This window comes from Mustela putorius, unplaced genomic scaffold, assembly GCF_011764305.1.
Source record: "Mustela putorius furo isolate JIRA1106 unplaced genomic scaffold, ASM1176430v1.1 tig00000407_pilon_pilon_pilon, whole genome shotgun sequence".
NCBI lineage: Eukaryota > Metazoa > Chordata > Mammalia > Carnivora > Mustelidae > Mustela > Mustela putorius.
Genome location: NW_025421373.1, coordinates 22,680,900 through 22,704,569, shown reverse-complemented (window position 1 = coordinate 22,704,569; position 23,670 = coordinate 22,680,900). Strand labels below are relative to the sequence as shown.

Sequence of the window (23,670 nt, the reverse complement as noted above, 5' to 3'; positions counted from 1 at the left end):
AGGTCCCCCTCCTCTGGCATGTGCCCAGCGCCATAGGCCTAGAGAAGGAAGAAACTTGCCCCAATCACATAGTAAGTGAGAGGAAGAGCCAGGACCATGAGCAAGACCTCTGACTCCCCAGTCCATAATAATAACAATAAGAATGTCAGCAACAACGTTATTCAACTCTAGTGTTTACTATGTGCCAAGCACTGCCCTGGGGACTTAGCATGCATTAGTCCATCTAGCTGTATACAAGTTTTTTTCAAAATGACTTGGCATAAGTCTAGTCTTAAGTACTTTCATTATTTCCATTTTACAGGTGAGGAAATGGAGGACTGAAGGTATTAAGTAGCTCTGCTAGTAAGTGGCAGAGCTCAAACTTGCAGGCAGGTCCCCACTGCCCGATGCCCAGGAGTTTGAACTGGCCTATCACTGGATGGTGAAGGGCAGCCTCTCTGAGTTGGTGGCTCCCGCTGCAAGCACTTTGGAGGAAAGCGGAGAATGGAAATGGAAAAGTTGAGGCATATTTAGATCTCAGATATACTAACTGATTTTGTTTCTCTCTGCTATTTTGGGCGCTGGCAGAAAACCAGAGAGGTGTATGGGAAGGAGCCGTGGGAATGCGAGGAAGAGGAACTCGCTGAGATCCTGGTGAGCGGGGCAGAACACACGCAAGGCGCACCTTGAGCATGCGCTGGGCAGGGTGGGGGGTGGGGGGTGGGGGGAGCTGCCTCTGCCAAGCTTGCCCCTTGTCACCCTGCTCTGATCCTGGGATGGGGACAGGGCTGGGGGCTGCTGGGGGGAGACCCATGCACGCTTCATGTGCTCCAACCCCAGGACTCCCCTCCTTACACAGCAAGGAGAGCTGCCAGATGCAGAGAAATACGAAATCAATAAATTCCACTTCAGCGACTTGCCCCTCACGGAACTGGAGCTGGTGAAATGTGGGATACAGATGTACTATGAGCTCAAAGTGGTGGATAAATTTCACATTCCTCAGGAGGTAAGGGCAAAAGAAACCCCTTCCATTTTCTTTTTTCTTTTTGCTTGCTTCCTTTTTTTTTTTTTTTCTTTTCCCCCAGCTCCATCTGTAAACAGTGCACCCTCAGCTCCGGGGATATAAAGCATTAGTCACACTGTGCAGGTGACTCATTTATCAGAAAAGAGATACACAGTTCCTCTGAACTGTGCTGTTCCCGGCTCACTTGCTTCTCAAGGTGGCTTGTGAGGCGCTGAGTTCCGAAGGCATCAATGGGAACCAATAGTGAAACGAACGTGAGAGTGAGAGATGTGGGTGACCTCATTTTAAACAGGTCTTTCCCCCTGCAGGATTCCTTATAGTGTGCTTTGAATCTAGGGGCCTGGAGATGGACGGGCAAGGAGGTGCTGGGGTGGGGGTGGGGGCTAAGCTCAGAATTTCCCAGACTTGTTTGATTAAAATAGCCATTCTCAAAGTGCTGCCTCAGACCACATCAGCACCATGTGTCAATGTATCAGAAGCACTAATTCTCTCTTGTGCACACACACACTGAGACATACACACACGTGCAATTCTCCCAGCTCTAATCAATCAGGAAGTGTGCGTTTGAACGAGCCCTCTGAGTGATTCTGATGGGCACTCACGTTGGAGAACCACCAAGTTAAAGACCCCTTTTTTTTCCTCCCTGGGAGCACTCTGGGGCAGAGTTTGGGAAACACTGATGAAGCCCCATTTAGTGGAGTAAGTGGGGGGCGCCCGTGCACCTGGTTTCCTAACAACGTCCATTTTGCTAGTATTCAGCCATTTGCAAAGTACTCTCCCCGCATTGCTGGCTGGCTGGGGCCTGTGGAGGGGATGGGGAGGGCCTCCCTTAGGACGCAGGGCCCCAGGCCTCACCCCCCCCGACCCCCGTGCCCGTGTTTGCAGGCCCTGGTGCGGTTCATGTACTCGCTGAGCAAGGGCTACCGCAAAATCACCTACCACAACTGGCGGCACGGCTTCAACGTGGGGCAGACCATGTTCTCCCTGCTGGTGGTATGGCGGGAGTAGGGGGTGGACAGTAGGGGGTGGGCGCAGCTGGGGCCGCGGCCGCGTGGAAGGGGAGGGACTGCGGGGGTTCTCAGGCCATGCCAGAAGACCTCTCCACCTCCACCCCGAAGCAGCTGCTTTGCTGTCTTCAGTGCTTAAAAAAAAAAAAAAAAAAGACACAAGAGGAATGCACGTTTAGCATTTGTGAAGTCCGAGGAGAGAATTGTGTAAAATAAAAAGTGAAGGAAAGCTGCAGGCTCCCCCCAAGCCCAGTGCGGTTACTTAGAAATAACCACTGCATGACTCCTTCCAAACCCTCTTCTATAAGCTTCGAAACATATTTTTACACAGACACAATGTGTTTTGTTTACAACCAAATGAATAATAATACCATAAAACATGCTTTCTTCATTTGAGAAGCTGTATCAATCACATTCTCCGTATGTTTAATTTTTCATTGTGGTTAAATATACAACACAGAAGACCTGCCATTTTAATGGTTTTTAGGTGTCGGGTTTTGTTTTTTTTTTAAGATCTTATTTATTTATTTGACTGATGGAGATCACAAGTAGGCAGAGAAGCAGGCAGAGATAGAGGAGGAAGCAGGCCCCCTCCTGAGCAGAAAGCCCGAAGTGGGGCTCAATCCCAGGACCCTGGGATCATGACCTGAGCCGAAGGCAAAAGCTTTAACCCACTGAGCCACCCAGGCGCCCCAAGTGTCAGGGGTTTTAAGACATTCACCGTGTTGTGCGACCCTCACTACTATCTGCCCCTAGAACTTTTTTATCTTTCCAAATAGAAACTCTGTCTCCATTAAACAATTCCCCATTCCCCTCTCTCCAGCCCTGGTGACCACTTTCCCCTTTCTATCTCCATGAACTTGACTACCCTAAGTATTTGAAGGAAGCTCAGGGGAAGATTCTTCTGGGCTGTGCTCAAACCAGTGTAGGGTTTGCTTTGCCAGTCTGGGCATGTTCAAAAACCCTCCAGATCCTAACTAAAACCTCCAGATCCTGACTGCTACAACTTTTTAACCATCACCTAGTCCAGTGCCCTCTACCTCCAGTGTGCAGATTGGGATACTGAGGGAGACTGGACCAGTTAAGATCGCTCAGGACTAGGGTGACCAACCATCCCTGTATGCCTGGGACTGTTCCAGTTCTAGTACAGAAAGTCGCAGATTCTTGAAAGTGCCCCAGTCCCAGGTCAACATCTGGTCACACTATTATGCCCGGGATAGAGCCAAGGTCAGAACTGGGTTTCCAGGCCCTCCCCCTCACACCTGCTCTGCTTCTAACCCCTGCAAGAAAGGAGTGAGTGGCACCTCTGATTGCTCTTCCAGACCGGAAAGCTGAAGCGCTACTTCACGGACCTAGAGGCCTTGGCCATGGTCACTGCTGCCTTCTGTCATGACATTGACCACAGAGGCACTAACAACCTCTACCAGATGAAGTGAGTCGGCCTTTCCTGTTCCTCCTCTCTGCCTCCCGCTCCCAGGATTCATTACCCAGATCTGAAAGGCTCTCGGGCAGATTCACCAGCCAAGGGAAAGTCCCACTGTCCATAGCTTCCTACTTCCTCCTGCCCTGTGGGTCTGAGTAAACGCCAGTGACAGACAGAATAATGACCCCCAAGCCATGTCACCACGCCTGGAGCCTGGGAATGTGTTGCCTGATAATCAAAATGGACTTTGCAGATGTGATTAGAGATCTTGAAATATAGGGATTATTCTGGGTTATCCAAGTGGGCCCCACAGAGTTAGAAGGGTCCTTCTAACAGGGAAGTGAGATGTCAGAGAGGAGAGAGGATACCACACTGTTGGGTTTGAAGATGAAGGATGGGCCGGCCACAAGCCAAGGAAGATAGGTGGCCTCTAGAAGCTAGGAGTCGAGGGAATGGATTGTCCCCTAGAACCTCCAGAAGGAAAGCAGCTCTGCGGACCTGCTTTAGACTCTGAACTCTAGAGCTATAAGATAATAAATCTTTACTGTTTTCAGCCATTAAGTTTATGGTAATTAGCAACAATATATGAAACCCATCCCTTTCCTCCCTCCCTCTCTGCTGAATGACTTTAAGCCAAATGTTAGTAACTGACACTGGTTCATTCATTCCCCTTGTATTTGTAATGCTCCTAACATAAGTGCGGTAGGCCCTGTGCTAGGCAAGGGAGGTACCATGGTAACAGAACAGACACAGGCCCTGTCCTCACAGAGCTTACACTCCACATAGCCTCTGAAACATGGTCCTTGCTGGGTAGAGCAGGAACTAGTGTTGTACTCATATTACAGAGGAGGAAACTGAAGCTCTGCCCAGGACCCACTGCCTACAAGTCATAAACAAGCCTAGAACATGCTGCTCTGAGGCTAGAGGTCGTGTTTCTATTTTATGGGAAGCAAAGTATTGAGCTCAGAGCTTGGCACATATTTATTGAATAGAGACATGAATAAACACACCGCCTGTGGGAATTCAGTGGCTTCTCCTGAGACTCAAGGATTGCATCAAGGGCTTGTGATCTTTTAAGTATGGCCTGGGGCCAATGTCCACGGATGATGACAGGGAACCCAGAAATCTTTAAATTGCCTGTGTCATTGCGTGTGTGTGCGTGTGTATGTGTTCCTTTGGGGCACACGCTATTCAATAGCCTCTCTAAGGAGTCCATGAGCCCAGAGAGGCTCAGAATTAGCTGAGGAGAAAGCTAAAGCCTGAGAGTCAGGGGACCCCATGTCGAGTCTTCTTTCCTACTCCCTCACCACGTGATAAGCTCCTTCTCAGTGCTGGCCGTCAGCCTCTCTGCCTGCAGAATTAGGAGGGGGCAGGACTAGATGATGTCTGTAACCTCCATCTTGGCCATTTCATGCTGATTGTGTGTGTGTGTGTGTGCGTGTGTGTGTGTTTATGTGTGTGTCTCCCATTCAGATCCCAGAACCCACTGGCCAAGCTCCATGGGTCCTCCATCTTGGAAAGACACCACTTGGAGTTCGGCAAAACGTTGCTGAGAGATGAGGTAGGATGGGTGGGGCCCCTCCACATTGCCTGCTGGGAGTCCCCATCTCACTAGAAGCCTGCGTGTAGCTGGGCGGCACTCTTCCCATCGGCCTGGGCTGCCTCTCCCACCGTCGGGGGTCATCATCAGTAGTTGCGTGGCTCTCCTGCCAACATCACTTCTTGCGTCTCTTCTATGGTTTTCTCTCTAGAGCCTGAATATCTTTCAAAACCTCAATCGCAGACAGCACGAGCACGCCATCCACATGATGGACATAGCAATCATTGCCACAGACCTCGCCCTGTATTTCAAGTTGGTATTTCTTTTAATTTTAAGACCAAGAATAACCATAATAATGACTATAATAATAAACATCATAGAGCCAATGATTTAATATGTTCTGTGCACTGTCTCTTATGCTATGGAATAGTAATTCTCACTATGACCCTGGGAGTTAGACAGTCTTACCCCCCACTGTATCCATGAGACACTGAAGTCCAGGGAAAGAGATTGGCTAAGTAAGATCAGGTGACACGCTGGAGACAGAGTTTGGGTTAGAACCTAGGTCTTCACTCCCAGGCCTCGGTTCTTTCCACTTTGTTTTGTTAAGTATGTTGTTTTCAGAAGCCTCGGTCTGAAACAGCCAGTGTTAGAAGCCTGGAGGTTGCATTATTCTAAGACAAGCTCCTTTAACGAACTGGTGTGTTATACAGGAAAAGGACGATGTTCCAAAAGATCGTGGATCAGTCTAAGACATACGAATCCCAACAGGAGTGGACTCAGTACATGATGTTGGAGCAGACACGGAAGGAAATTGTTATGTGAGTAAGACGGGGCTTAACCCCTGATTTTCCTAAGCCCAGGGTGTCTGAGGTGAGATGCTGCACTGACAGGCCTTGCTGCCCTCAAGAGAATCCTGGGACACCCGCCATTTTGGAGGCTGCCAACATCTGGAAACAATGAAGTTATGCCCTCACGGAATTGCAGAAATTATGGCATATGTTTAATTTTTGTTTTAACCCTAAAATATTAGATAATATATTATTGTTTTATTTCTCTGTATATAAAATGCACAATACTTGAAGTATTTCTATCATAAGATTCAGAATTTGGGTGGTAAAGTGATAGGACTTTAAAGGTTTTGATGAAACACAAAGCATTATACCAATTATTATTTGAGTGATATCTATGTGTAATTCAAAATATGTAGGCTTAATTTTTTTTAAGCATTCCTTTATATGTGGCAATGTCCTACAATATAGCACTGCTACTCACAAATCAGGTACGTGATTTATATTAAATTTAGAGTGCCTGGCTGGCATGAGGTGTGGTAATGGGACTCAGAATTAAGTTTTTAAAGACTATCTTCTTTTAGTTGCCTCACTGTGCCTCTGTGACTCACCTCAAATGATGACGGGGTGAGACATGTACATTTGAGGCCTTTGGTGATGAGGTGGCCCAAGCCAAAGAGTCCCCTGGCTCCCATGTGCTGAGTCCTAAGTATCTATGGTCAGGGAAGACAAGGCTTGACCTCATTCCCGAGGCAGTTACCAGGTTTTATCTCCAGATGCTTCTTTGAAGAGGAGGCTTGATTAAATCACAAATGCTGCAAGTCCCCGCAACAGAGAAGAGGTGGCTGCTGGGACAGGCTCAGGAAGAGAGGAAAATGGCACAGTACCCTTTTCTCACTTGCAGTCGTCCAGTCAGGCAGATCCCCTGATCCTGAGGAGCTGTGCGACTCGCCCCCACCGAGCAACGGGGCACCCTCAGGCTGTGGCTGCTCCCAGGAGCACCAGACACTGCCTGACTGGACATTTCAAAACGGTGCTGCAGAAAATTGAACAAGTGGGAAGCACACCCTGTTCTTGGGTAGGGACATTAATATTAAATGTCGTCTATTCTCCCTAATAAATATTCCTGTACGGTGATTCCAAGGAAAATACTGACTTTATGTTGAGGATCATTAGGAAGCAATGTCAAAATTCTTATGAGAAGAAAAACAGCCAGAAAATTCAAGAGTAATGGTAGGAAGAAGCAGAACGAAAGGCAGTTTGGTCCTAGACATGAGTGGGACAGGTCCATGGGGCAGACTTGAAAGGCTATGCCTGTGTTAAAAGTGGATTTTATAGGTGCCTGGCTGGCGCAGTCAGAAGAGCACATGACTCTCGATCTCAGGTTTGTGTGTTTGGCCCCCCGTGCGGTGTAGAGTTTGCCTGAATGAATAAAACTTTTCGAAAAAGTGGATTTTTATACCAGTGAAGAAAGGGTTAAGTTCATAAATGACGTTGGGACTGTAAGGTAGCCTGATGGGTTTTTTTTTCTCCATTTCTTGGTGGACCCAGACTGGGTGTCCTACAAATTTAACCCCATTCTGACCCTGTCTATGTGGAAATATCACTAGAATCCACGGGTGAAGGGCTGGTCCCACAAGATGGCCCCTCTGCAGACACCAAATGCAAGTCAAGGTTGCTACTTCTGCTTCTGACCCCCTGGCTATAAATTGGAGGTTCCCAGGACTCCACCTTTGGGTTCTCTTAATTTGCTAGAGCAGCTCACAGAACTCAGAGAAACATGTTCTAATATCTACCTGTTTATTGTAAAGGCTACAGAAGAACAGCCAGATGAAGAGGTACATAGAGCGAGGGTCAGAAGGGTCGCTAGCATGGGAACGTCCATCCCTGTGGAACCGGGGTGCTCAGCCCTCCCTGCCAGTGGGTGCTTCACCAACCCAGTAGCTCATCACATCGCCATTGTGTGAATTCTGCCGAGCTCTCTCTACAGTTCCCTCTCACCCCGACCCTTCCACAGAGGGTGACAGGTAGGGCAGAAGATTCCAGCCCTCTATCTGCTCGGAAATTCTGGTGTCCAAACTCACCTTGAGTCTTTCTAGGGACCCCACACGAAATCATGGTGATTAGCCTAAACCCACAGTGGGCTTTCTACAAAGGATACTCCTATCCCTCAGGAAATTCCAAGGGTTTGAGAAGCTTTGTTCCAGGAACCAGAAACAAAGACCAGTTATATTTTGTATGATACCATAGGGGATCACAGAGCCGGATTGCTATCTCACTCCTGTAGCAAAATAAGTTCTAGATGAATCAAGATCTTAAAATAATGAGAAAACAAACCAAAAAAGGGGGGGGGGGAGGGAAAAAGTCATGGTAGAATTAAAAGGAATAATTTCAGATGAACTTTTCTAAGTGTGACATAAAATTCAGAAGTCATAAATAGATTGACAAATTTAACTACATAAAAATTGGGGATTTCCTCACACCACACATAAGAAGGCATAGCTGAAGTCAGAAAGCAGGTGATAAGCTGGGAAATGTATCCAACAGAACTTCTGACAGAAGAGCCCATTTCCTTAGTAAATAAAGCATTAATACAATTTAAAAAAAAAAAAAAAGGACTTATCCAATAGAAAAATGGGCAAAACCCTCCTTCTCCCCAGACATTTCCCAGAAAAGGGATTTCAGATAGGAGCAAACATACAAAAAGACGGTGACCAGACTCACAAGCAGCAACGCATAATAAAACCACGGCACGACAGAATGTTTTCACCCCTCTTCTCAGCCACTGAAAACATTTGCAAGCACACTGCATGGGGCAGAGTGAGGGGCAGTGAACTCCGCTCACTGCGGTGGGAAGGTCAACAGACGTGGCCGCTGAGCCTCTATGGACGGCTGTGTAAATGCCCGCCCTCTGACCCAGCAGTCCCACGTGCAGGACTCACCCTCCCGCTGCTGTCCCCCGTGTGTGCCAACGAAGTACAGCTGTGTCCCTGGCTGGTCGCAGCCTTATTTGTAATTGCCAAAAAGATTGAAAACAAATATCCCCCCATGGCGGGGAATGGGTCAATGACGTCACAGTACTTTCACATAGAGGGATGTGAGGCAGGCTGTACAGAGAATGTCAGGGAGGATTACCCAGATACAGTTTTAATTAAAAAAAAGAAGGGCACCTGGGTGGCTCAGTGGGTTAAGCCTCTGCCTTCAGCTCAGGTCATGATCTCAGGGTCCTGAGATCAAGTTCCGCATCAGGCTCTCGGCTCGGCAGGGAGCCTGCTTCCTTCTCTCTTTCTCTTTCTGCCTACTTGTGATCTCTCTCTCTGTCAAACAAATAAAATCTAAAAAAAGAGAGAGAAAGAGAGAAAAAAGAGGGATGCCTGGGTGGCTCAGTCGGTTAAGCGACTGCCTTTGGTCTGGGTCATGATACTAGGGTCCTGGGATCAAGTCCCACGTTGGGCTCCTTGCTCAGCAGGAAGCCTGCTTCTCTCTCTGCCTCTGCCTGCCACTCTGCGTATTTGTGCTCTCTTTCTCTCTATGACAAAAAATAAATAAAATCTTTAAAGAAGAAAAGAAAAGAGGCCAGAGACAGGACTTTAACTACTGCCAAATCCAAGGGAGTTTTAACGGGAAGTCTTTAAACTGAGGTACACGGACCCCGCCCACCCCTACTCCAAGCCAAAAGCCTTCTGAGAACTATGTGGGCACCGAGGCCCTCAAGGGAGTCAGTTTTCTCTTTCTTAATATTTTCCTGAGAAAGCACAGGAGTTGAAGCATTGCCAGTCCCCTTGCTTTTCTCCCTCCTTACAAAATAGTCTTACTTGGGCCTTCTCTGTCTCTCTGTCTCTGTCTTTCTTTCTCTCTCTATATATATAATGCATAACAAGGCATTAGAGAAAGAGAATACTGTCCTGGATTGTGCACTGGGACAGCAGTAGCTAAGGCATTTTTTATTTAACAATCTTACTTCCTTCAGAGAATGTACCACTGTCCAGGGACACCCCCGATATCAGGGCAAAAGGGTATCAGAGTAAGTACTGATGGTAGCAGCACTCGGTTAATCTGTGCCACTTCCTGTCATCTATCACCTATCATGTATTTGTTCTACCTACATACCAGACCATCTACCTTTCTTAGAATTGAGAATAAAAAACAAGATGGATGACACCGGGATGCATTCTAACATGCTTCATTGAATTGGAAAATGAAATCGGATTCTCTCTGAAAAAATATGTGTGATCTGCTTGCTTTACTGGACAGTAACAGATAGGCATTTCCAATCACATTATATGGCAAACATTTCCGTAAAGTCAGTGCATCAACTCTGCAGCTACCAAGGTTTGATGAAAAGAGTTGAAACTTGTTTGAGGATGAAAGCGCTTTATAAGAAATATAACACTGGAAGATAAATTTAAATTAATAATGCTTTAATTGACCTCACCCACTCTGAGTATCTTGGCTTAACCAGAATGCGTCAGAGAAAGTGTCCAGGGTATAATTAATAGTCATGTTAGAAGCCTTGGCTAAATCTTTATGGCATACTTCCCAGAAATTGAGGAAGTGAGTGATTCTAAGGTTTGCTTTAAATAAAATTGAAGGAGAACCTAATGGAATTGTCAGCTGATAAATCATTCAGAAGAATGATCACAGTATACTTTCAACAGATGATTTGGAAGAATTGAAAGAATTGAGTGACATCACTGTAACAAAACTACCATTTCCAAGGCTTCTAATTACTTGCATCTGTAAAAAGAAAAAAACTGGCAAAAAAACACATGCTAAACCCTATCTTAAATCATCAATAAGAACTATTCATTCATTAACTCATTTTAAGATTTTATTTATTTATCTGACACGCAGAGAGAGAGGGCACAAGCCAGGGCAGCAGCAGGCAGAGGGAAAGGGAAGAGCAGGCTCCCCTGATTAGGGCTGCATCCCAGGACCCTGGGATCATGACCTGAGCCGAAGGCAGATGCTTAACTGACTGAGCCACCCAGGTACCCATTAACCGATTTTTTTAAAATGATCTTTAATAGAAAAAATGTATTTCATTATGTTCTGTAGCAAATTATCCAGAGCATAATATCCCACCAAAGATATGTACCATTAACCGATTTTTAAAATAAGATCCATAGTGTCTCATTAAGAGAGAAATTTCCAAAAAAAAATAAAAAATTTACTTTGAGCATTTAATAATTATTTCTAAAAACAGGTAATAGATTTCTGTTGTGTTGATTAACTGTGTAATAACAATAAATAACCTCAAGTTTTCAGTACTTGGAGGCCTATGGTCAAAGAAAAAAACTTTAGTTATATCATTTCATATTTGGGCATATTTGGTTGCAGATAAGTTCTGAGACACAGAGCTCTAAAACCCTTGGAATGTTCTGAGCGGTAGGAGTGATAGGAGTGTCTTTTGTTCTGATGAGGCGACTCTGGGTGGGCTCCTGGAGGGCTTCAAGATGGAGGCTGATCATCGGGAAGATCAAGCCATGATTAGAAGCTTGGAACTTTCAGCCCCACCCCCCAATCTCTGTGCAGAACAGAGGGGCTGGAAACCGAGTTAGTCACCCATGGCCAATGATTTAATCAATCATGCTTACATGATAAAAACCTCCAGAGAAACCTCTAAACAACAGAGTGCGAAGAACTACCCAGTTGGTGAACGCATGGAGGTGCTGGGAGGGTGACAGGTCTGACGAGGGCGTGGAAACTCTGCGTGCGCCCCACCCCCACCCCACTCCTTCTCCAGCGTCTCTTTTTCATTGGCTATTCCTGAAGTGTATCCTTTATAGTAAACTGGTTAATGTTAAGTAGAAAGTTTCCCTGAGTGCTGTGAGCTTGTCCCAGCAAATTTTTGAACCCGAAGGCGATGTTTATGGAACTCCCAACTTTGTAGCCAAGTTGGACAAGAGTGTGGGCAACCCAAGGACTTGGTATTTATGACTGACCTCTGAAGTGAGGACAGTCTTGTGGGGACTAAGCCCTTCAACCTGTGGAGTCTGACAGTTCATGTCAGAATTGAATCGTAGGACACGAAGTTGGTGTCAGAATTGGTGGTTGTGAGGAAAACACTCAATACTCCCCCTCCCCCCATACTTCGATGACCTTGGAGGGCTCCTGGCAGCGAGCCCCCTCTAGTCTGAGGTCCATACTTAACCCCTTGACACATCCTAAACCTACTGGTCTTTCCTAGCTGCATAGCTAGTTCTTAGCTGACCCTACTTCTGTATGTTGACTTTGGGCTCAGGTGTGCCTGCCCATTCTTCATGAAACCCTTTACAGCTCCACTTAATTTCTGGTCTCACTCCTCACAATCTGACCAGACCCTGAGTAGGAAGGGCTTTGGGATCGTCTAGCACGGGGGGTAAAGCCTTGCCACCCATTTTTGTGTCACTCTTGAGTGAAATGCCTTTACACTTTGAAAGGGTTGGGGGAGGGGTGGAAATCAAAAGATTTCCTGACAAAATAAAAAATGTAAGAAGTTCACATTTCGGTACTCATAAATAACACTGTATTTTTCTGCAGAGGGCCACATTATGACTTTGATGGCCCCTAGGCAGTTTTGCCTCCGAGGCATCTTCCTCCATTAAAATAAAATTGTTAAAAATGGTATTTTATGACTGTATGCTGGTATAAAGACAAATACAATGTGGGCTGAATTCACTCTTCCATCTTCATCATTATTGTTTTTTTCTTCTGACTTGAAAAGAAATTAAAATTTAAACATTTTCACGGGCCCCTAAAAGTAGCCCGCGCCCTGGGCGCTCTGCTTTTCCTTACCGCCCCCCCCACCCAGTTGCTTTCACATCGTGATGCCAGAGTCAAGGAGTTGAAATAGAACCAACATCGTCCACAAAACCGAAATTATTTACTACCTGTCCCTTTATAGAGAAAGTTTGCCAGCCCCTGGTCTAGTGTTTTGCCAATGAGAGAGTGAGGACGGGGAGAGACAATGTGACTTACCTAGTGTCCAACGGGCCTTAACAGGAGCATCAGAACCGGAAATTTTCCCCTTCCCCCTCTCCTGCACACCCACAGCTTTTTCAGGCTTCCTGAGGCCTTGCCCTGCAAGCCACACCTTCCCAGCCAGGTGCAATTTTGGGAGAGTCCGAATGCCTGGCCTGGTTGTCTGGGTGCTTTCAGAGGCCATCCAGGGGGGTCAGGGAGAAGTGCCACTGAGCTACACAGCCTTGCAGAAGACATATTTGTCTTAACGATGGGTTGGGTGAGCAGAAGCTCAGCTTGCTTCCATCTGCCAGCCCTGCGCACCTGGGCGACCGGGGCTAATGAGATGAAGCTGATGATCAAGATGAGGATGGGGGCACCTGGATGGCTCAGTCATTAAGCTTCTGCCTTTGGCTCAAGTCAGGACCCCGGGGTCCTGGGATCGAGCCCCACATTGGGCTCCCTGCTTGGCAGAAATCCTGCTTTCTGTCTCCCACTCCCCCTGCTTGTGATCCGGCTCTCTCTGTCTATCAAATAAATAAAATCTTAAAAAAAAAAAAAAGAGAAGAAGAAGATGAGGACAATGTGTGCACTCACACGATCATCTTATGTGATGGGCACAGTCGCCCGTAGGAGGCATATATTACATAGAACCATATGAAATTGCTTTTGACTGTTTTTGATGCACAAAGTCAGAATTTCATGATGCAATCTAATATGATTATCTCCTTTTACAAAGCAACAAACAAAGGCTCAAAGACATGAAGTCACTTGCCCGGACACGGCAAGTAAGGAGAAGAGCGGAGATCTAGTTGCTGATTTCAAAGCCCTGCATGGCATTTTTTTTTTTTAAAAGATTTTATTTATTGCAAAGAGAGAGAGAGATAGTGAGAGAGCACAGGAGCAGGGAGGAAAGAGAGAATCTGGGATCATGACCTGAGCCGAAGACAAATGTTTAACTGACAGAACCACTCAGGCACCCACCGGCATGGCATTTTATATAGACTGTTCATTCATTCCATGCCCTCCTCCTCTTGATGCCTCTTGCTGACCCAGAGGCTAAGGTTCACATGTCCCACATACAAAGTCTTCGTGACTTCGGCTCTCTTCTGCCTGTTAAGCCCGTTGTCGTGTGCCCTCCCTCATGTCACCAACCCCCGCTTCCTGATTTTGCATATTCCCACGCCCTGCTGAGTTTACTTCTTAAATGCTTTGTTTATCCGGACACTTGTCCCGCTCATGGTCATGCCATGGCTTCCTGGCTCGTCTCCCTGCTGGTGTTCCTGTCCCCTCCACACGAAAGCCACAGTGACCCCATAAAATGCAAATCTGATTGCTTCATGCTTCTGTTCAAACTCTCCTTCAGCGGCTTTTCCTGTTGTTCTTGGCAGGAACGGCCCACGCTCCGAGGGCCTGCCCTGGCTGTCTTCTAGGCCTCGTCTTCCTCCCTTTCCTGCTGCTTCCTGAGCTTCTCCCACCTTTTAACTCTTTGAATGTGCCAGCCTTCCTTCCACCAGGGCCTTTGCCCTGCAGGTTCTCTCTGCCGGGAATGTGTCCCACCACTTCTTTACCAAATGGACAGCTCCACGGTCTCCAGACCTCAGCCCACGGTCACTTCCGTGAGGGAGCCCTCCCTGTCAGTTCAGACCTGTTCTCCTAGAATCGAATTCCTTTCCTTCAGAGCCTTTGTTTACACGTTCACATCCATTAGTGTGGTAAATGCATGACTCCCCAACGTGTGTGTCCGCTCTCTGAGAGCAGGGACCTGTGAACCCGCATCTGCATATGGGTACAGGGGGGATAAACAGAGGCTCCCTGCAGTCCCCTCCTGGACTACCCTCTACCCTGTAGCAATCCTGCGTACTCTCCACTGTGTCTCTGCTTACTCTACCGTTTCTTGGAGAACTCCTATGCACCCCTCAGGGACCCCTTCCACTGCCATCTCTTGCATGCCCTGAGCTGAGCTAGTTGTTTTCACCTTTGGATTTTTTTTTTTCCTCCCAAATCTTATACTTCTTTCTGCCATCTCCCTCAGCATACTGTGATGATAGCTTTTTGCTCTTTGTTCTCTAGTGACTGTGAGCTCTCTGCCAACCTCTCTGGGTACCCAAGACTTCATGTAGCACCTTGGCCCCACGGTACCTCAGCAAGGGGTGAAGTGAATGCAATGCCTTGTCTTTAGGGCACGAGGCTTTGGATTTGCTTTTCTGGCGCCCAGAAGTCCTCACTCCCCCTGCTCCCCCATTCCCAGGCATGCAATCTCTGTCTGAAGAACACTGGGTGTGTTTCCGCAGCTGTGGGAGTGATTTTCACATGAACTCTCCAGCCAAGGAAAGTAAACACCCAGGGCTCTCCTGAAGCCGCACCTACATGTGGACTGAAAATGGGGACACTGCTGGGTACCTGGGGGACAGGGACTCTTGTGTGCTCGGCCAGACATCCATTTGCTCAGTTTATTTGATGGTAACGGGTCTATGACACCTGATACGAAACAGAGGGCACGTGTTTTGAAGCTATATTACAAAGCATGAAGGTGTTTTGCAAGAACTGTATGAATTTCTGAAAGCTTATTTACTCGAAGAATCCTACATATTTCTGAGGGTTTACTTAGTGAGAGGTAACAGCCTGTTACTCTTTCATGAATAACTTTTTATTGAAGTATAGTCAACACACAATGTTACACTGGTTTCAGGTGAATGACATTGTGATCAGACAACTGCGTAGGTTTCGCTGTGCTCACTGCAAGTGTCACTCCCATCTGTCACCGTCTGACACTGTCCCAATACCGCTGATTGTATTCCCGATGCTGTGCCTTTCGCCCTCCTGACGTATTCATCCTCTCACCAGAAGTCCCTCTCTCCCCACTCCCCTTCCCCACTTTTGCTCATTCCCTCAGCCCCTCTCCTCTGGCCACCCCTGCTTTGTTCCTTGAGTAATTCTGAAGGCTTCCCAGACCAGCTTATATAAATTTTGCCAGATACAGCTGGTCAACTGTAAAATCATCCAAACAGCAAGACCCCCAGCCTTCTCCCACTATCCCCTCCCACCAGCCTCACCAAGTCTCACCAAATCAGGCCGAGCTCACCCAGGTGGCTTGCCCAGCAGACACAGCAGCAGGTCAGGCCCCGCTGCCCTCCCCGGACAATCCTCTCCTTCCTTCCCACCCTCCATTCTGCTCTGTCCTCCAGGGACAGCCAGACAGCTTTCCTGCAGCACAGCTCTAAAGAGGTCATGCCCGGGTCCTCAACCTTCAATAGCTCTCCACGGCTTCTCGGATACAATTTCCATTTCCCAGCTTGAAAGGTCACATCCACACCACACGGGCCTGGATTCCCATCTTGGACATGCATGCCACCATGCCCCCAAGTCTGAAACACCCTCTCCAATGCCCCTCCCCTCCAGTTCTTTGTCCCTGTCCCCTCCTTCTCTGTGTTCGACTGTACCTACCTAGGTAATAATACCTGTCTTACCTTCTTCCTATTATTGTGAAACCACTTTAAGGCTTATCTTCCCATCCCTTCTGTCCCCAATTCCTCCTTCTACTTCTTCATGCAAGTCTTCCGGAAATGACTGATGTGGTCCTTCTTTTTCTGTGCATTTTTAATGGGGGTGATATTACTCCCTGCCATGGGCAAAAAGCAGTTCCTGGAGATGGAGCAAAAAGCCTTAGGTATCACAGTGACCGGCGGCCCTCCAAACAGATACACAGTGTGTCTATGGTATTAAGATTTCATGGTGGACTGATTACAGAAAACACGTGTATAGAGGCTGTTTGATGTGGAAAGTGGAGGATGATGAGATAAAGCTTGAGAAACACTGGCCTCTGCTAGGCAGGAGAGAAGCGCTCTGAAGAGGTGCTGAGATTGAAATGAAATCCATGTTTCAAAATACCTAGAACAGTGCGTGTCCCGTAAGAAAAACCCAAAAGACGTTTGGCGATTATCGCCAGTATTTATCATGCACATACTATGTCTGGACCCTCTGCGAAGATTTTTACACACTTTATCTCATTTAATCTTGCCTCCATTTCATGAGGAAAGTACCGTTGTTGTTACAGATAAGGAAACTGAGGTTTACAGAGGTTGGTTTAATTGCTCCATGCCAAACTAACTGGCAACTGACAGAGGCAGGATTTTAACCTCCGTCTGACTTCAAAGCCCGACCTCCAGATGCAAGCAGCAGAGCCCCCCTCCTTGCAACGTGGTGCAGAGAAAGGAGAGAAAGGAGACCTCGGGGCTGATGGTTGGTGTCCTTATGTGCAGGGCCATGATGATGACCGCATGTGATCTCTCAGCCATCACCAAGCCCTGGGAAGTGCAGAGCAAGGTACGGAGCCCTCCTGACCTGAGAGGATGGGAGTCCCACCATCGTGACAGCAGCTGATTCGGCTTGGTCTCCCAGCTCCAGAAGCAGCTCACCTTTGTCTCATCTGCTGAGACACTGAGACCACTTTAGTGCCTCTCCTGTGATGACAACAAAGGGGGGCAGTGAGGCAGGGGTGGGGGTTAACTTTCTACCAAGCTGGAAAGCCAGGAAGGGTGGGAGCAAAGTTAGAAAGATCTGGGCTGGGGCTTGACCTGGGGGGTGTGGGGGGGGGTGCCTTTTGCAGGTAGCTCTGCTGGTTGCTGCCGAATTCTGGGAACAAGGCGACCTTGAGCGTACGGTGCTGCAGCAGAACCCCATTGTGAGTAATGGGGGAGTGTGGGGGGGGACATTAGCCTGATGTTGGGTGTGTGTGATCTCATCCTGATAGACAGGCGTGCCTCGACATAGGCATGTGTGATCATACCGTAGAGATGACCTTTTCCTAATGTACTGGTTCTCAAAGTATGGTCCCCAGACTACCATCAACCTCATTACTTGAGAACTTATTAGAGATGGGAATTCTTGGCTAAACACAGGCAGACAAGGGGACCCCAAAATAGATTTCCTCCCGGTTCCAACAGTCTGGGGGCCACGCCCCCAGGACCTGTTGTACTAGTACAGAGCATATGACTGGAAGACTTTGGCAAGCTGAGCCCTACCAATGTTGAAAGTAGGCTTGGCTAGAAGAGTCACCAAGACGGGGAGGCCAGTGAGAGGTTCACTAAGGCCCTGAGCAAGGATGGCTGGGAAGCAGAGGCAGGGTAGGAAGGCGCAACATTGTGGGGACAAAGCCATTGATTGAGATGGGGACGGGTTAAGCCTGGGCAATGCTAAGGATGTGGGGGCCCCTACGTGGGGAACCAAGGGAGGGCACAGGCAGTGAGGGGTGTGCAAGCCCAAGTGCAAGGAGCAGGGACCTCCCAACCTGAAGAGCAGGGAGCCATGGATTTGGATCTCTCTTCTTTCTTTTCCGCATTTTAAACACATAGATGCTCTAGTGGACGAATACCAGAGAACCATTGGCCAGGTTCCACCACAACCACTAGTGACCGCCACTCTTGTTTTATCTAACCTGCCACCCTCAGGCATTTTCTTACCTTTTGGTTGAAATATTTAAAAATAAATTCCAGATGTTATCATTTTTTCCATAAAGATGTTAGTATGGGTCTCTAAGAGATAAGAAAAACACACAGCCCGCATATGGGCACACATACACCAAATACCAGTGTGACGCTCACAAAATCGGTCATAATTCTTTATTATCATCTAGTCCTCAATCTCTGTTCCCTTCCCTGATTGAGCGAGAAAAACAGGTTGATTTTTTTCGAATCAGGGTCCAGTCATGAACCACACTTCTTCTGGTTGTTTTGCCTCTTGAGTCTCTTCCCATACACAGCACTTCTCTCCTGGTTTTTGTTTTTGTTTTGTTTTGTTTTTCCTTCTTATCTGCCATGTACTTATTTGTTGAAGACCGTGGGCCTTCTGTTGTGTAGTCTCCCACAGTCTGGACTTGGCTGACTGCGCCCTCATGGTGTTATTTAATATGTTCCTTTATCCCTGTATTTCCTGCAAACCACCAGTCAGATCTGGAAACTTGATGTGTTCAGGTTGCGTTGTGTTTTTTGGTTTTGTCTTGTACAAGAATGCTTCCTAGGCAGGGTGGGTCCCTTTTACTGCATCATGCCAGGGGGAGCCCTGCAGTTAACTCTTTCTCTCCCATGACAGCCCATGATGGACAGAAACAAGGCAGATGAACTCCCCAAGCTTCAGGTTGGCTTCATTGACTTTGTTTGCACCTTTGTCTACAAGGTAGGTGTACAAGGTAGGCGTTCCTGGGCCCAACGAGGTGTCTGATAAACCCAGGATTCCCAAACACTACCAGGAATCCTAAACCCTTTGCAAGTGACTGGTGGGTGTTTACAAGGAGCTTTTCTCATCTGTACCAGCATTTGGTCCTCAGTCCAGCCCAGTGGGGTCCTGAGTGATCACCTACACAGGCTAGAGCCTGGAGCTTCACATACTCTAGTTGCCCAACACCATAGGGACAGATGACTAAATGTGGCTTCAGATGGGAAAGGGGGAGGCATATCAGATAGAGACCCTCCTAACTTCCTGAGCTGGTGGAAAGGTAATAGGTTAAGGTAGACCAGTTGTCAAAAAAAATGGCTGGAATTTCTTTGAGCTCTTGCTTAGAGAAAACTCACTGAAAACCCACTGCTCCCATCTCCGTGGGACTTGTGCTACCATCAACCTCCTGTTTGTTATTTTTATTTTGGTCATATGTAACCTGAGGAGGCAAAGGCCATACCTGAGAAATGACAGGGCCAGCATCATGGGAGTCAGCTAGGACTAGAGCCAGGACACTTGATCCCTAGTCCAGGGCTCTCTCTGCTGTGCTAAGGAGGACTGGTGTGTCTCTGCTATACCATGGCTAATTGGGATCCTCAGAGCAACAGGGCAGCGTAACCGTACTCCTCACTGTCATTGGCAAGATTGCTAAACCAGGTAGGTGAGGCTGAGTGCCTCCTACACGCGTAGTCACAACCTTGTGAGGGCCTGCCTTTACGTGCTGTCCTGACTTTACTGCACTGTCCTGACTTTATGGCTGACGCTGAGCTCTGTAGGTCGCCTCCCCACGGCCACACAGCGTGTGGCAGAGCTACGTCCAAAGCCAAGCAGCTCAGAGCACAGCCGGCTCTGCCCGGAACTCTGCAGTGGGTCCTGGATTCGCCATTCTCACTTTGCACCAATCGACTCCATCAACCTCCATCTTGATTTCCTCCCTGAAAATCTAGGAGGGAGGCATCCTGTTTCCCCCCTCCCAGGCATTTCTGGGGATCCAAGGAGAGAAAGCGCTTCATAAACTACAGTGTGCTGGGCTCAAAGGCATTATTTGTATTCTTGGAGTTAAGAGGCCTTAATAATCCCCTTCACAAACCCCAGTTTCTCTCAGCAAGTGTTTCCTGGTGTCTTTAGGCCCCAGACCCTGTGCTGGGCCAGGGTCACCCCAGTGAGCAGGGCGCCACTGTCCCTGCCCTCTCCAAGGCCACAGCCCTGGAGAGGACACAGGCAGAGGGAGTTGTAGGGCGAAGTGAGACGTGGAAGAGAGGCTTTAGGAGTTTCTAACAGAGGACTCTACTTACCCAGACGGTTCACAGTGGTGAAGGGGAGAAGGCAGCGGCTGGGGGGGGGGTGGGGATGGGAAGCCGTGGGAAGCAGTCTGCACTTTGTCCTGAGGGACAGGGGCTGCCCCAGGAGGGTTTTCAGCGGGAGAGGGCTAGCTGGGCTTTTGCTGACTGGAGGTCCCACAGCGTCAGCACCAAACCATGGGGAGACGGGTAGCCCCTCAGTGTTCTCAGCCTCACCTAGCCCTTGCAGTGGACCCCGGGGCGGGGCCCCTATACTGGACCCCGGGACGGGGCCCCTGCACCAGAGGCTGGCTCTCTTCCAGGAATTCTCGCGTTTCCACGAGGAGATCACTCCCATGCTGGACGGGATCACCAACAACCGCAAGGAGTGGAAGGCGCTCGCGGATGAATACGACGCCAAGATGAAGGCCCTAGAGGAGGAGAAACAGAAGCAGGAGGCAGCCAAGCAAGGTCTGAGGGCACACCGAGCCCTCCCAGCATGCCTGGCCTGGGCCCCAAGTCCCGTCCGTGTGGTCCCATTCAGGCCTCCCCACCTCCCGTTAGTGCCCTTGCACTGCCTATGAGAGGGTGCTGAGGCTCGCTGAGGTCAAGTGCCATGGCCAAGCCACAGTCAGCAGAAGAGCCTCGTTCGCAAGCCTGAGACTCCCAGTAAGGGTTCCCGCCTCTGCCCCAGCCGATGTAGGGCAGATTCCAATTCCAGGGCTGTGCCCATGGAGTCCAACCTGGGGCAAAGGAGAAAACCTAGAATTACTGTTTGAAGGAATTGGAGGGTCTGTATTTCTGGCCTTTTGTCTGGTGTTTGAATGCTGTCTATACTATTGTGAGCCTTTGTTTGCATACTACCAGTGACGGAGGGCTCACTACCATACATGACATTCTCACTCAGTACCACTATTAGAAAGCTCTTCCCTAAACAGCAGTTCTTCTCCCTGGTGAAACCTCCACCTCGCAGCCTAGTCCCGCGTTCAGGAACCAAAGGGGATTTGTTTGCTCCCGCTGTTCCTGACTGACAGCACACTCTTCCTCCCTCCGGTGGTTTCTTTTGCTGGTTGTATGAGTCCAGTTTCCTGATGGGACATGAATTGTAGTCCTGACCCCGCTTGGACTGCCTGCTTCTGCACACCTGCCCTCTACTCTTGTTCTTAACACAGACCCCATCATGGCTCCAGCTCTGCTCCGGCATCATGGGGTGACTCTAAAACCGGTGGCTGCAAACATGGGGCTACCGTTGACATTTCGCACAGCCCCAGGGGGTGTCCTGATATAACACTCATTGTAGATTTGGGGTTTTTTTTTTTTAAGGTTTATTTATTTTATTTTAAAGAGAGGGAGAGAGAGAGTATAAGCAGGGGGAGGGGCAGCAGGAGAGGGAGAGAGAGAATCCCAGACTCTCTGCTGTGCTGAGCATGGAGCCTAATGCTGGGCTCGATCTCACAACCCTGAGATCCCAACCTGAGCTGATACCAAGAGCCAGAGGCTTAATCAACTGTGCCACCCAGGCGCCCCCTAGTCACCATAGATTTGTATGGTAATTAATTTTCCAGAGATGGCAGAAAGCGTCCCGAGAAAGATGCATTTCTTTCTAATTTACTAATTGTCTCTTGGGCTAGTGGCAGGTTTGTGCAAATGTGTAGACTACGGGTATCTTTTGTTTGACCTGCATTCTTTTTTTCTAAGATTTTATTTATTTGTCAGAGGGACAGAGAGAGAGAGAGAGAGAGGGAACACAAGCAGGGGGAGCGGCAGGCAGAGGGAGAGGGAGAAACAGATTCCATGCTGAGCAAGGAGCCCAATTCCGGGCTCGATCCCAGGACCCTGGGATCATGACCTGAGCCGAAGGTAGATGCTTAACCCACTGAACCACCCAGGCATCCCTGGCCTGCATTGTTTTAATGTGAATCTGCTGTCCATGTTTTAAAGCTGGGATATTTCAAATTTTTAAAAACCAGTCTAGATTTCTAGCATTTCTTCTTTGAAAGGTCAGTATTCGGGGAAGCCTGGGTGGCTCAGTCAGTTAAGCATCTACTTTTAGCTCGGGTCATGATCCCAGAGTCCTGGGATCAAGTCCCTCATTGGGCTCCCTGCTCAACAGGAAGTCTGCTTCTCCCTCTGTCTGCTGCTTCCCTGCTTGTACGCTCTCTCTCTCTCTGAAAAATAAATAAGATATAAATTAATTAATCAATTAATTAAGTTAAAAAATAAATTAAAATATCAGTATTCGGCCACATCAGTCTGCATTTCTACAGAACAACAAGGAGTTGGAGCTGAGTGGCAACTGCCCCCTTCAGACATGACAGGGGATCTCTCCAGTTTGCCCCAGTCTCCAGCACTGCCTGTTGTCTCCCAGACAGTAGTGACCAGTGCTGGTTGCCCTTTACATTAAATTGGGCTTCTTATTCTATTTCCCATTTGTGGTTTCTCTTGGTTTCCCTTCTGCATGTGTGGTTATTTGCGGGCCTCAGAAAGCCCCTGAGTCTGCAACTCTTGGTCTAAACCAGGGCAAAGGGGAAGTGCATGGTCGCCTCCTCTTACCTGGTGGGTTCTCTTTCCTGTCTGCAGCCGCTGCGGGAAATCAGCCGGGTGGCAACCCTGGCCCAGCGGGGGGCGCACCTGCATCCAAGTCCTGCTGCATCCAGTAACGTGGACCAGCATCCAGGGAACGAACGGCACCAACCTTCTGGAAAGAGATTACCCAAGCCGGCGGAAAACCAAAACCCTGCTTGCGAAGTAAAAGCGTAATAAGATTTGAAAGCTGGAAGATAATTTAGCTTACATCCTATCTAGTGTTCACACATTTTTTTCAGTTTTGAGAATTTTGATCATTTTATTGAGCTAAAACCCACCAGCTAGCCAGCAGAGACATCAATTAAACATTTCATTAAGGCCAGACTCACCAGCTTGCTTAGAATCATTTTCGTTCTTATACTTTTAGGGTATGTTTTCTTATAACAACTGTCAAGCATCCTCAAAAGTAGAGAACTGTACAACCAATCCCTCCCTCCTCATCACCCGGATTCCAGTATTAAGATTTTGACACATTTGCTCCATCCATCCTTTTACCTTTCTTTCGCACCTTTTTTCTCTTAGCTGAAGTATTTTTCTTTATTACATTGATGGTCTTTTCTCTTAATCTCCCGATTAATCAAACTGAGGGTTGCTGGGGGGTGGGGGGTAGGCATAGGGTGGTTGGGTTATGGACATTGGGGAGGTTACATGCTATGGTGAGTGTTGTGAAATGTGTAAGACTGATGATTCACAGACCCATACCCCTGGAGCAAAGAATATATTATATGTTAATTTAAAATGAAAATAAAATTGATGGTCTTTTTCTTTTTTTAAGTGTATTTATTGAGTGAAGTAATCTCTACACCCAACATGGGGCTCGAACTCACTACCCTGAAATTGAGGGTAGCATGCTCTTCCCCAAAGGAGCCAGCCAGGTGCCCTTTA

The 23,670-nt window shown here is 48.0% G+C and overlaps 1 protein-coding gene across 1 annotated transcript in view; it reads left to right on the top strand.

Moving 5' to 3' along the window:
• The window catches only part of PDE6A (phosphodiesterase 6A), a 57,099-nt gene extending 33,665 nt beyond the window's left edge, over nt 1-23,434 (top strand). The window contains exons 11-22 of the mRNA XM_004737847.3: nt 568-633; nt 839-985; nt 1,889-1,996; nt 3,333-3,442; nt 4,907-4,994; nt 5,185-5,285; nt 5,687-5,794; nt 16,969-17,032; nt 17,316-17,390; nt 18,797-18,880; nt 20,523-20,670; nt 22,780-23,434. Of these exons, the coding sequence (XP_004737904.1) occupies nt 568-633; nt 839-985; nt 1,889-1,996; nt 3,333-3,442; nt 4,907-4,994; nt 5,185-5,285; nt 5,687-5,794; nt 16,969-17,032; nt 17,316-17,390; nt 18,797-18,880; nt 20,523-20,670; nt 22,780-22,859 (1,179 nt within the window). The 3' untranslated portion in view covers nt 22,860-23,434. The remainder of the gene's footprint in view (nt 1-567; nt 634-838; nt 986-1,888; nt 1,997-3,332; nt 3,443-4,906; nt 4,995-5,184; nt 5,286-5,686; nt 5,795-16,968; nt 17,033-17,315; nt 17,391-18,796; nt 18,881-20,522; nt 20,671-22,779) is intronic.
• The last annotated feature ends 236 nt before the right edge of the window (nt 23,435-23,670 follow it).